We start from the raw sequence: 14625 nt of genomic DNA, 5'->3' as shown, positions 1-14625 counted from the left end.
TCATTTATGTAGAGTATTTCTTATTTTATTATTATTGTGATTATCGTTTTGTACTAATCTAGACTGAAACAAAAATTGCTCTGTGCCATCAATTTTCATAACTATCAATCATCATGTAAACATTTTTTAAATGTCCTGAGAATAAAATTTGAGTTTAAGTTTTAGTATTTATAAAGTAAAACTAATCTTAAACGTGTACAATTTTGGAAATGTTACCAATATTGTTGCTTGTAATCTACTATGTTTTACCACTATGGTTAAACATATAAAAAGCATACAAATAGGAAATATAGAATAAAGTACAATACAGTAAATATTGCAACTCGTGTTCAGTTTAGTAAAAAACCACTCATGAATGAATATCAAATTTAATATTCACACTATTGAATGTAGCGCAAAATATTTGGCCACATTTTAGATAGTAATCACCTGGAGAAAATGCATTTAAAAAGTATTTGTTCCTGCACACAAAAATGATAAAATTAAAGCCATGCAACCAAAAAAAACCCAAAAGTATTATGTGATTCAACTACATTAATTTGCAACTTTTTCAAGTGGGGTATATTATGAAGCAAAATAAATAATTGGCTTTTGTAACTTCTTAAAGATGAAGTAGAAAATATAAATTACAAAATGATAAAACAACAAAACAAAATGACACGTTATACCATTATGGAAATTAACTCACTGGTTTCTCCTGAGGAGGGTCCAGGTCCTCAGGGGGCAGTGGCAAGGGTTCCAGAAAGTAGGAGGAGGGTTTGACTAGCGAGTGTGTGTGATATTTGAGCAGCCTGTGATTCTCTTCATACCACAGAGGCTTGCGCTCTATCCTCACAGCTCCAAACCAGGACCAGGATAGAGGTGCAGGGTTCTTATGGCCCTCCAGCAGATCCCATGGTGGCACCCTCTGCTTCTCTGACACTTGCAAGCCCTGTAGTGTAAAAACATTATTTAAATTTCCTTTAGCCATTCAGAAGATGATCAATGGAAAAATGGTAGTAGAATCTTTGTGTTATTTGAGTTAATAGAAATACAATCAAATTATTGAAAACTCTTTAAAGAGATCTCTGACCTGTAGACCATTGTTAACAAGCTGAATTAGTTTGTCTTATTCTCCCAGTTGTTCTAAATATCTTGATCCTTGATTTCCGAGAGTACCCTCTATCTGAAAGTCTCTATCAGAATGACTTTGGCATCCAAGCTAGCTAACATAGATAGGACGAAGGATGGGAGCCAAAGGGTTAAGAAATTTGTAAAAAGCTACCTGTCCAATGACCACTAGAGGCCCAGTCAGCAATAGAAACTGATTGCACCTCCATAACATGCCTGAAGGCCCTCAAAGAATCTTCCCTTGACTAGTGACAGAGACATCCAGATCCAGACTGCTCAACAGCATCACAGGCTCGAGAGGCGAAACAACTCCTTCCACCAGGGCAGCACTCAATTTTTTTAACTGCCGTACTGTCTCAATTTATCCTTTTCTGATTTATTCTCTGGCCAACCTACAGCCACACATTCAGCAACTAACTCCCTAGATGATAAACCAAGCCCCTAAATGTCCCAAACTTGCTAAACCCCCCTAAAAATGACTTCAAAAATTAATTCTTACTTTACCTAGAGTTCAGGTTCAATATTCAACAACATGATTACCCACAAACAACAAGATGATTCAACAACAATAATTTGAAAAATATTTTCCATAAAAGATTGATTATGGCACGATAAATGGATGATGCGATCAAACCTACATTTGACAAGAACCTCAGAGGCCATTCCAACCCAGCTGCAAACCCACCTTACAGAAGCCTCCCTCAAACCTAACAGAAAAAACTTACTTACACAAGTATTTTGCTAGCAGGTAATGAAAACGAACAAGTAGAATCATCCACACTCTGCTGCACACTTCAGTTGAATCTCATCCTCTTCTCCACTCTCTATCTCTCTCTCTCTCTGTGACCATGGGGGGAGAGGGAGGGAGAAGAGAGAGGGTGGGAGGAAGAGATTTCTGGATGAAAAAGACTTCTTGTAAGTTCATTGTGTAAATAAAATAAGCATTGCTGGCAAGAATGTATATAATTGTGTAAATCTAAATATAACATCAAAGCTCTGATAAAAGGGGTAAGATGAGAAACTTGCAGTATAAGTTCAGAAAAAAAACAATAATTAGCATAAGAATTTTAAAATAGGAAAAGAGTAACAACATACAGATTACACTAAAATAAGTTAACAATATCACAGAGACAATAAACAAAATATGATTTAAGACTGTAGGAATTATTCTCACATTCATTTTTCTCAATAATTGTTGCTTGTATGCTTGAATTTCGAGGATTTTGATTATTAAACAGTTCTATTGGTCAGGTGTCACTGACTAGTGGGAGGATTGGTGAGATTTGGAGGCGCCAAGAGATACATTTTTCAATTTTTAATTTATATTGCAAAATCAACATTGCTACAACAAAATAAGATTTATTTCTACTCTGTGGAATCTTTAATTGGAAGTTTTACATGTAGTATAAAATTGGAAGAAAAATGGAGTGAGAACATAGGTAGAAACCAAGATGCAATCCAAGCACATATAAATGGTTAAAGAAAAGGTGTTGGAAACAAAGTAAAGATGCAAAATAGTAAAGACAACTGTGTTACAAACAAAACTTGACCTATTAATTGGCATAGCTATTTTTTCCCTACTGCATAACCTAGCAAAAACTAATTTAAATGAAGTACCATAAGACCTTTCCCTACTGCATAACCTAGCAAAAATTAATTTAAATGAAGTACCATAAGACCTTTTTCTGTCTATATATTTGAATAAAAGTGTAGCTCAATAAGCACGTAGTATTTTTTAAAATAAATATGTAATGTATATTAGTTGTTGTAATTGGCTTAGGCCTATCATTACACTCGGGCTGAAAATTATAACTGAAACTGTTCTTGTTTTTTAAATGGTAGCTGTTCTATAGTATCACAAGCCATGAATACAATGAAATGAAATGATTTATTGACTCAATAGAACATTACACTGTTATAAGACTTGGCAAGTTCTTAAAACACTAGTAAAATATAGCTAAAATGAGGTGAAGTATGATTCTCGTTACTTCTGGTGAATTCACACAAAAATCATCAAAAATATAAATTTCAGTGTGAAGCATATATTCTTAACACTTCTTTTAAAAACCTTTAATGTAGGAATCCCCACCATACTAAAGGTATTTATTAAAAAAATTACGATTGCTGTAAGACAAAGATATTTTAAATGGGTTGCTCTGTGTATAAGCACAGATAGAAAATGTCTATTACATGTTACTTAGTTGCACATAATTGTAGCTTTATTCATAGATAGATACTTACTTAAACTAACATCTCATGCGATGTCGGCCGAACTCCAGTACTATACCTAAACTACCTACTAAGTATCTACAACTACACTTGATTACACTTCAACTGTTGATTTTTATAAAAAAATACACATCTTTTTTATAAGTGGAGCACATTTGACAAATCTGTTACTTGGTTGATAAGTTTAAAACTCATCACTCTCTCCATTACAAAAGTGGTTTGTAATCTTTTTAACCCTTTGCATGCCAGCCCATTTTCCAAAAGTACTACCCAGAAACGCCAAGGGCATTTTCAGCAGTTTTGCAAGCTTTCACTAAATATATCATAACTTTTTTTATTTTTTAACAGACATTGATGATTTTTTTACCATTATTTTGCTTATGAAATGCCCTTGTTCTGTTGGTAAATTTTAGTTGCATAAATGTAATTTAAACTTATAAAAAAGTTAAAAATTAAGAAAAAACAATTTAAAATTTCCAAAAAACATTTTTTTTTAGCACAAATAAGTCGTTTTAAAAAAAATGTATGCTGATTTCCTGTTATATCCTAGTAAACTATATCTAACCCTTAACCTAATTACAAAATTTCAAAAGCCTACCTTATATAGAAGTCCAGTTATGATTTTTTTCACTAAATGTGACACGGGCACAGTTTTTGTAATTTGCATGGACGCTGTATGTAATGTTACACTATATTCACAAATCAATATTTGACACTATACAAATCGGTACTTTGGGATTATACCAACCACACCAGTATGAAGAACACAAAAATATAAATTTATAGATATATTATAAACAAACATTGTAGAACGAAAAAACAACTTTTTAATTACAAAATTACAAACTTACAAAGATTACCAATATTGTTAATGAGGTCAGATCCGCTTAAACTTTTTTCAATGAACTTAGAACGTTATAAAACGATGTATTTGAGTAACAGAACTAACATTCCATCAATCAACAAGCATTTCCAGGTATTGTGGTCGCTGTTATCTTATCTTTCTCGAGAATCCCGATTACGGCAGGCCGCGCGGCATCACATGAATATTTAAGTTTTTTGCACGGTACATAATTGCCTTTCCATTACAATTCAATTTATATTTCTGATCAGCCCCTCTAGAATTATATTTACTGATAGATAATATCTCGAGGGGTGTTTTTCTTTCGTTGACATCAGCGCGAGCTTCGGAAGCACCTTCGGCCGGAGGCACTCGCATTTTGGGTGGCGGAGTTTGATCAAGAATAATAACAAGTTTTGTGTGTTTTTTTTTCAATAAAGAGTTTAGTTTTTGTTTGGTAATGTTTGTTTTTGTTGAATTTTTGTGTTTGGAGAAATGTAGGGGTAAAATACGAAAGTACAACAAAGCGAACGGGCGGCGAGACTCTGCAATCACGTTATCTACTACACCGCTCGACTTTGACCTCTGTCTGAGGATAGGGAGGGGTTTGCGATAAGACAATTCCTGTTTTATACTGACGAAATATTGTTCTACGCTAATCTAGTAATCAGTAGAAGCTAAATGTCACTGTCTGAGGATGGGGAGGGGTTTGCGATAAGACAATTCCTGTTTTATATCGACGAAATATTGTTCTACGCTAATCTATTAATCAGTTGAAGCTAAATGTCAAATAACGATTCATGTCTGGGTGTGGTCTGTATAATCCCAAAGTACCAATGAATCTAATAAAAGGGGCATAGTAAAAATGCCCTAACAACAAAAGTAATGAGAGAATTACAAACGTAAACAACGCATAGCAACACGAACGTAACCTCAATCTCGACCAAACAATTCAACATCTGCGAAGCTCAAATACGACCAAACAAACAGTCCATAAAGGAATTAACTACTTTGTGGTTGCAAAGCAACTAATCGACTATCGATTAGTCAAAATTTCGCGGAAATAAGATGAACTATAAGAAAATTGCAGGCCAAAAACGTGACGTACCTATATTACGGCCGTTGGCGATTTTCAGTTGAGTAGCCGACGGCCGTAATACCGGTACGTTGGCATGCAAAGGGTTAATTAGGGATTATTAGAGGTTGTAGAAGATCACCAGGTCTACCTGTTCTTATGAATTATTCAGGTAATGCGAGTAAGAATTTAGTACATAAAGTATCTATATTGTGTTATAGGCTATCCGTTATAAAAATCAGTAAGATTGACACTAAACTTACAGTAATCTTGTCGGTACAGTCGAAAGCTATCTTGTTTCCCTTCATGTCAGTGAGTAGACCGTGTGGGGAGCAGGCGATCACCTCACACACCTGCTTCGGCAGTGGTAACAGCTGGCGCAGGTGTTGTATGGACGGTGAGGACTTGTCTCCTACCTCCTGTTAAGTTCAACAATATCTGACAGGACTGACTGGATAGCTATTACAAGAGGTCTACCTCTATCCTAGCATGCTGATATTACTATTTGCTTTTACATTTTTAAGGCATTTTGAAATAACTTTCAGAACAAAACAGAAGTGAAAATTGACTATTAAAGTTGAACATACGAGGGTCGTCCACAAAGTAACCTCCGTTTTGAAATAAAAAATAAACCAGTTGAGATACAAAAAGTTTATTATATAAATGTTAAAACTACAGCTTTTCTCTACTTTTCTACATATTCACCATACAAATTCAAGCACTTATCATATCTTTTAACAGTTTTTGAAATTCCGTCTTTAAAAAAAATCTGCCGCCTGAGAACGTAGCCAACCTGACACAGCGTTTTGAAGCTCTTCATCACTCGCAAACCTCTGAGATGCACTGCTTCATGTATGGGAAAAGATGAAAATCACTGGGAGCCAAGTCCGGGCTGTAGGGGGGGTGGTCAAAAACGTCCCATTTGAACTTTTCCAAAAGTTCTGTTGTTCTTTGAGCTGTATGAGGGCGGGCGTTGTCATGGACAAACACAACACCAGATGTCAGAAGAGCACGACGCTTGTTTAGAATCGCTCGTCGTAGCCGTTTTAAGGTTTCACAGTAAGCTGTAGCTGTAATGGTCGTACCACGCTCCATAAATTCAACGAGCAAGATGCCCTTAGCATCCAAAAAAACTGTAGCCATCAATTTTCTCGCTGAAAAAGATTGGCGGGCTTTCTTTGGCTTGCTTGGCGAAGCGGTATGACCCCATTGCATTGACTGTTGTTTTTTTTTTCGGCATTCACATAGGCTACCCAAGTCTCATCTCCTGTAACGATCCTGTTCAAAAATGTTTCTCCTTCAACGTCATACAGAGTAAGAAAGTCTATGGCAGAACCCATTCTGTTCATTTTGTGATCATCGGTGAGCACTTTTGGAATCCAACGAGCACAAAACTTGTGATAGCCTAGTTTTTCTGTCACTATCTCATGCACAAGACTTCGAGAAATTTTAGGAAAATGATCTGAAAGTTCCAAGATTTTGAAGTGACGGTTCTCGCGAATTTTCTCATCCACTTTGTTCACCAAGTCATCACTGACGAGAGATGGCCTACCACTCCGGTCTTCATCGTGAACGTTCGTTCTTCCATTTTTAAAAAAACGAACCCATTGACGGACTACACCTTCGCTCATAATGTTAGGCCATACACCGCACTCAATTCACGACGAATTTCAGTTGCTGTGTAACTTTTCGACCACAAAAATCTTATTACACCACGCACTTCACACTTGGCGGGATTTTCTATCACGGCGCTCATGTTTTTACGATGTAACAAAAGAACGCACGATCGCACGATGCTCTCCCTTGCACAGCTAGAAGCGTACTGAACGGCTGCGCACGCCAATGTGAGAATGGCGGCGCTACCTCCACTACTTATCGCGCCACGCCCAAATGGCAGTTACTTTATGGACGACCCTCGTATAACATCTTTTTAAACTTTCTTTATATAGTTTGGTCTTTAACTGAGGAAAAATTGAGTAGTCGCAGTTGTACAAAACAAACAAAAATCACAACAAATTATACTCCAAAATGTCCCTAATCAGCATAACATTTTCTTTGTTCTGAGATTGTGGTCATTACACATATTCTACACGCTTGGCAAAAACAGTAGGTATATAGAAAAATGTATACAACTTTCTCCAGATTTTAAACAAAAATTATGCAAATGTATTTATCCTTTTGGCAGGAGCATTCCAACATTGTTTTCATCTACAGGTCATTTTTTTAAGAGGTCTGCATTTTATTAATACTAAACAGAAAACTAAAAAGACTATTCAATGTACGCAATTTGTTATCACAAAACAAATTATTTCTAACCTTTTTCAATTTCCTCATGAGGTTCTGATAGTGCTTCCTGTTTTCTTCTCCCTTCTCTGACTGTGAATCTGACACTAAAGTTGAGTGGATGAGAGTAGCCAACATGTCAATGACCGTGCTAAACAGCTCTCTGCAATTTTACATTATTATTCTTGGCAAAATGTTAAAAAGACATTGAAATATAAAGAAATATAATTTTGTAACAACTCTAAATATTTTTTAGCATTTTAAAAATAAAAAATTGGATCTTTTGCATAAAATATATTGTTTTGTTCTATCAATATTTTGTAGATTAACTAGCATATGTATTGTCTTGTAATAAAAAAATCATTGCTATACCATCAACATAATAACCATCATTAATCACTCATTTATATGCATATAATAGATAAGTGGAATCCACCTTACTAGATAAATAGATAATAATCAGATATATATATTAAGAGACAAATAATCAATGATCCCTCATATATGTAGGAGGGTTTACATCATGAGTAAAAAGGTTTCTACAGATTCCAGTGAAATTTCAGACTTCAATCAAAACTGGATGAGCTTATTATTAAAAAATCATGTGAAGTCTGAGCAAATTGTCAACTGTGAAAAAACCCAAATTAAAGTACAGAATGTCGCCTTCTAAAAAACTCACAGGTTGAGAGGAGCAAACAGCTCTAGGTTATGAGAAAAGTAGGAGAGAGTTCAAATTCTGGCTTGCTGCAATGCTACAGAATCATTGAAATTAAATATGTTGATACTTATCAACAAACAAAGACAAAGAGTCTTTAAAAAATCTTACATTTAAATAAATAATCAAAATTATCTTTACTGAATAGATTTTGTTGAGGTCTTTTAGACCATTTAAAAGAAGCATTATTAAAGAAAAATTCTTCCAATGAAAAACCTTTTATTATCAAACAAATTATTGGTCAATTTTGACATGGGATGGTGTCTATTCCATCCGACAGTAAAGGAAACGGCATGGAGTTCTGGATTCAGAAAGTGAAGCAGTTTTTTAGTGAGAACCTATAAAATGCCATTAAACTCTTTAACCTTACAAACACCACCCAGTTTGCACAGAATGTGTGAATATGTGATAGATTTGCATAAATTTGAACGTCTTAGGAATAGATTTGTTTAAAAATAATGTAAATTGCATACCTATAAGTTGTTACATATCAATTTCTTCAGTATTAGATGCTGAATAAACATAAATTAGTGTCTAACTGATATTGAGCTGTTTTTATTTGTAAACAGTAAAAAATGAGTTAGAAAAACAAAAACTGAACATTATGCTGTCTCATGCCTCTTGAAGTAAATACTAAAATTGTGTTTCAAAGGCAACCAACAACTAATTAATATTTTAAATTTTATCTACTTAAATAAAATATGTAGTTCATAAACTGTAGTGTTTGGAAACACATTTTTATTCTGTTCCTTGAAAATGTGTGTACTTAAAATTGTCACAGATGTAACAAATATAATTACAATTAAATAATTATTTTATTTGCCTAGCTGTGTTCAAATATAGCTTTTTTGCACCTACACAATGAAATATATTAATACTTTATCCGCCTAAAGTCTAACATGCCTATTACAAGGTATCTACTTACTTTCTAGTTGGTTTTGTTTATTTATTGACATTGACAAAGGGAAATAAACTTATGCCCACAACACGGAAAAAATATTATTTTAGAAACACCTGCCAAACTCATTTATTCCCAAAGAGTATTAAATCGAAGTATGTGTCTTCTGTTACAAACAACATAAAAAAAATTAAGGTTTTACTTAAGAGGTGGTGAAATGAACACGTAAACCTTAAAGGCATGCGCATCGACTCCTTGAGGCACATTGAAGTGTTGACGGTATTTGTAGGGTTAAGTCATTCTTGAGATTCCCATATTTACACTCAATCTTTAAAAGCCATTGAAAAAGAGTCCTGAAGTCAGAGAGCGGTACCGATTCCTAAGTAACATTGGCCTTTCTTTTGCAAAGTAAACATTTTTTGCAATTATCTCATATTTCACTATGTTTTTGTCTTTTAACCATACTTAACCAGGAACTATCAATCAACATTATAATGTCGATCTGAATAAATTACGTATTGGAAATTGACTAATATATTTAGTAATTTATAGGATCTGATGAAATACATTGTAAGTGATCTATTGTATGTCTGTTAGGCTACCTCTGTAGAGTTAGTGTATAACTATGTACAAACAGTTAAATCATGTGTCATGCTATAATATATTTCTAATTGGATACTTACGCATTATTGTTGAGATCAATGACTCCATGTGTGATAAGCTGCACGAGCAGTATTGCCCAGTCCGTAGTGAGGTTGTTGTTCCGTTGTATAGTGTCAAACATACCTCCAACGAGACTGAATCTCAGCAACAGAGCGTCCTGCATCAAGGCCCTTCCTTTGGGAGATTCATCTCGGCTCTTGTCCTGGGAACGCACTTGCAGATATGTCAATAATTCTTAGTCCAGTCATGTACACATTATAGAATTGTCTACCTCAAACCACGGTACTTTTACTCAAGGTTCTGCTTTAATGAATAGGCTGCATTGTTTATAAAATTTTTTTCCTTAAAAATGTAAAATTATTTTTCATGCCTGACTATATCTGGAATGAGTTATAAATTTTCCAAAGACATATGTTGAAAAATATTATATATGTATAATAATGTAAATATATATATATATATCTTATATATATAAAAATCTTGAGTCACGATGTATGTTGCCAATAAACTCCAAAACGACTGAACCAATTTCAATCAAATTTCACATGTATCCGTAATTTAGTCTAACTTAGAAGATAGGATAGTTATTATCTGAATTATTCGCTTATGTCGTGAATATAAACGAATAAAATGAAGAAAAGTTTTCAAAGCGCCTGCACATTATAACCTGCAATTACGAGATAGATACGTATATTAAACAGTGAAACACTATTTGAAGGCGCTAAGTTATGATGTATAATTGTCTAAACTAAATTTTTGGTTGAACTTAAAGGTTGAGTGGTAGACCACTTTGTAATAAAATACATTATGCATGTACAATACATTTTTGACATATTTTCTTGACCGTGACATCAAGGTAAAATCTACATCGGGGTTGGAAATATAATTTACTTCAACCAGAAATGCTCATACGCGGGCAAAACTTACGAAAAGCGTGCGAAGCCGCGGGAAACAGCTAGTATATATATATATATATATATATATATATCATTATTATTTATTTATATAGTAATATATAATAATTTTTGTATTATATACATTTTTATATACATATATATATTGATTAGTAATAGCTGTAATGTTATCTTGGTTTTATATATGAGATTAATGAGTGTCAGCATTACACTAAATGTTTGTAACAGTATGAAATAAAAACTATGTTGTAAATATAATGGTATTCTTGTGCCCACAGTGTTTTTTTGTCTAACAAATTTATAACTAAAATAAAACTAAATTGTTATCAAATAGCTGACGATGCATGATGTTGCCTGAGCGGTGAACTCTGTGCAGGAAGGGTTTACTATAGTACACAAATAGTCTTGACCAACTTACTGAAGAAAAGGCCAATAGAATCTTACTGAGTTTGAAGATGTGATTTATTAGAACTAGAATATGAAAATAGTGAAATATGTCTATAGTGGTAAACCTTCAATACTCACATCCTTGCTGATGGAAAGACACTGTGACAGCTGGGAATGTAGAGAGGTAAGTAAGCCCTCCCTCTGGTCATCCTGGCCCTTAAGACATGTGAGGACGAGAGAGAGGAAGGGCTGGTGGTGAGAGAGAGAGGGTGTGGGAGGATGTCGGGGCGGAGGCGTGTGTTGCGGTGTGCGGGATGATTCCTTGTTACGACTGCTGGGAGTGTTGCCACTCTGATTACCTCCACCGCCCCAGCTGCCACTCTCCAGAACTTGACCTGTCCAACAGAATATAAAATCATCTAAGAGCAAAGCTACAAAAGAGATACATGTGCAATATCAATAGTACTTACACACCCACATTCTCCTGTTTATTTATTTATAATGTGCTTATTTTAAAATGTATTTATAGTAAAAATGTCTCTATGTTAAGAAAAAGAGGAATAAACTTTCAAGGTGATGAAGTTAAGCTTGCTCTTCTTATCTTCTCTTGTTGATACAAGCCTCTTTGCCCTATTAAATTAATAAAAACAATAAATTCACATTCAATCAGCAAAGCAGAACAACTTCAGAGAAACATCAAAAAACAATTATAAACAATGGTTTATAAATTTAAATAAAAACAAAAAATGTTTGTGACTTTTTAAATTTGAATATTATCTAAATATTATTACTAAACTCAATTTTGAATAATATAAGAACAAAATGACTAAAAGGTGCCATAATATTCAACTGGAATGCCACTTCAGTAGTGGTCCGTGTTTTCTAAAGTTGTAATACTGCCATATCCAGAGCTAAGGCTACAATAATGCAACATAACTTCAAATGCAAATAATTTGAGGTTATGTTGCACTGTTGTTATAACAAATAACATACATGACATTTAATTAATAATGACAATACTGAAGTTTCCTGTTAAGCTCCAAATGGTAGTCTAACTACTGTAAACTCATTGATGTACCTGCTACTTTGAGAACTCGTCCTTGTACAGCACTCGGCAGCTTAGACACAAGAGGAGCAACTAACCACATGGATTGAGACTTTGACTTCTTGTCACTGTCAGCACTGTACACAACAAACAAGGTGTATTAAAAATATAACTCTATATCATTCAATTATTTATCAATCAAGTATTCTGAAAAAATTTAAAAGGGATAACATATCTTTGTTCTTAGGTGACCTGTATTATGACTAAAAAGTGTTTGGTTCACGCCATGTTAAAACAATAACACAGTCAAATTCTTGAAATGTTTGTTCTTAGGTGACCTGTATTATGACTAAAAAGTGTTTGGTTCACGCCATGTTAAAACAATAACACAGTCAAATTCTCGAAATGTTTGTTCTTAGGTGACCTGTATTATGACTAAAAAGTGTTTGGTTCACGCCATGTTAAAACCATAACACAGTTAAATTCTTGAAATGTTATGGCCTTGTTGTGGAGACATCTCAGTCAACAGTTGTTAAACCAAAATTTTAAAAATCTTGTTGACCAAAGAAGGCTCTTAATTTATTGTGTCCACAAATAGTCTATAGTCCGAATAGTTCAAAATAGTCCCCATTAAATATTATGTATGTGTGCCAGAGCTTCTTCCAATCCTCAAAATATTTCTCAAACTCGATATCTGGGATAGCCTTTAGCTCTTTCAGCTATGTATTTTTAATGCAATCTATGCTTGTAAAACAACGGCCCTTTAAGGTCTCTCTCTGTTATTGGAAATTAAAAAAGTCACAAGGAGCCATGTCTGGAGATCATGGGAGGCTGAGGATATTGTTACAGTATTATTTTTGGCCAAAAATTTAAGAACAAACAATGAAGTATGAGCAGGTGTATTTTCATGGTGCAAAAGCCATTAGCGGTTTTGCCACAAATCTGGGTATTTTTTTCGGATTGCTTCATGCAAACAATGTTGAACTTGCGGTTATTGACCATTTAACCTTGTGGCAAGAATTCATGATGCACTATGCCATTAAAATCGAAGATAACAGCAAGCATAACCTTTATTTTCAACTGCACTTGTTGAGCCTTATTCGGTCTAGGCGATCCAGAATGTTTACACTGGGAGGATAGAGTCTCGGTTTAGACGTCACATCCATAAACCCATGTTTCGTTACCTGTTACAACACGTTTCAGTAATTCTATACATTGACGTTGATTTCATTTAGTGACTCCTGAGCGAGCAACTGTTAATACGCCAGTGTTTTTGTTCAAAGTTCAACAATTTTTTAACGAATTCTGGTACCACATATTTTATACCAAAAAAATACGAAAAAATTGTATGCATAAGCCAATTGATAAGCCAACATCTGTGATTTCTCTGATCATAGTACGGTGATTGTTTATAATCATTCTTTCCACTTTTTTCCCGTTTTCATTAGTTGTTTATGTGCTAGAGTGTCCAGAGCGTTCAACATCTTCAATGTCTTCAAGGCCATCTTTGAAACATTTATACCAGTTGTAAACCTTTGTTTTAATCATAGCACACCCACAATAGGCTTTTGTAACATTTTCCACACTTTGTTCCACAAATTTTTTTACACAAATCTTGATACAAATCTTTGAAACATTTATACCAGTTGTAAACCTTTGTTTTAATCATAGCACACCCACAATAGGCTTTTGTAACATTTTCCACACTTTGTTCCACAATTCTTTTACACAAATCTTGATACAAATCTTTGAAACATTTATACCAGTTGTAAACCTTTGTTTTAATCATAGCACACCCACAATAGGCTTTTGTAACATTTTCCACACTTTGTTCCACAAATTTTTTACACAAATCTTGATACAAATCTTTGAAACATTTATACCAGTTGTAAACCTTTGTTTTAATCATAGCACACCCACAATAGGCTTTTGTAACATTTTCCACACTTTGTTCCACAATTCTTTTACACAAATCTTGATACAAATCTTTGAAACATTTATACCAGTTGTAAACCTTTGTTTTAATCATAGCACACCCACAATAGGCTTTTGTAACATTTTCCACACTTTGTTCCACAAATTTTTTACACAAATCTTGATACAAATCTTTGAAACATTTATACCAGTTGTAAACCTTTGTTTTAATCATAGCACACCCACAATAGGCTTTTGTAACATTTTCCACACTTTGTTCCACAATTCTTTTACACAAATCTTGATACAAATCTTTGAAACATTTATACCAGTTGTAAACCTTTGTTTTAATCATAGCACACCCACAATAGGCTTTTGTAACATTTTCCACACTTTGTTCCACAATTCTTTTACACAAATCTTGATACAAATCTTTGAAACATTTATACCAGTTGTAAACCTTTGTTTTAATCATAGCACACCCACAATAGGCTTTTGTAACATTTTCCACACTTTGTTCCACAAATTTTTTACACAAATCTTGATACAAA

General features: G+C 34.0%; 1 protein-coding gene across 4 annotated transcripts in view; it reads right to left on the bottom strand.

Annotated features, from left to right (window-relative positions):
* LOC124359944 (mediator of RNA polymerase II transcription subunit 12) overlaps window positions 1-14625 on the bottom strand; it is a 103903-nt gene that overhangs the window by 19986 nt on the left and 69292 nt on the right. For all 4 annotated transcript variants that reach the window (XM_046813130.1, XM_046813131.1, XM_046813132.1 and 1 more), the window contains 6 exons: window positions 12194-12297; window positions 11254-11510; window positions 9835-10016; window positions 7572-7701; window positions 5519-5674; window positions 689-931 (listed from right to left, as the gene is read on the bottom strand). In XM_046813130.1, coding sequence (XP_046669086.1) covers window positions 689-931; window positions 5519-5674; window positions 7572-7701; window positions 9835-10016; window positions 11254-11510; window positions 12194-12297 — 1072 coding nt within the window. The remainder of the gene's footprint in view (window positions 1-688; window positions 932-5518; window positions 5675-7571; window positions 7702-9834; window positions 10017-11253; window positions 11511-12193; window positions 12298-14625) is intronic.

Source organism: Homalodisca vitripennis, chromosome 4 (genome assembly GCF_021130785.1).
Source record: "Homalodisca vitripennis isolate AUS2020 chromosome 4, UT_GWSS_2.1, whole genome shotgun sequence".
Classification (NCBI taxonomy): domain Eukaryota; kingdom Metazoa; phylum Arthropoda; class Insecta; order Hemiptera; family Cicadellidae; genus Homalodisca; species Homalodisca vitripennis.
This window is presented reverse-complemented; position numbering and strand designations above follow the sequence as displayed.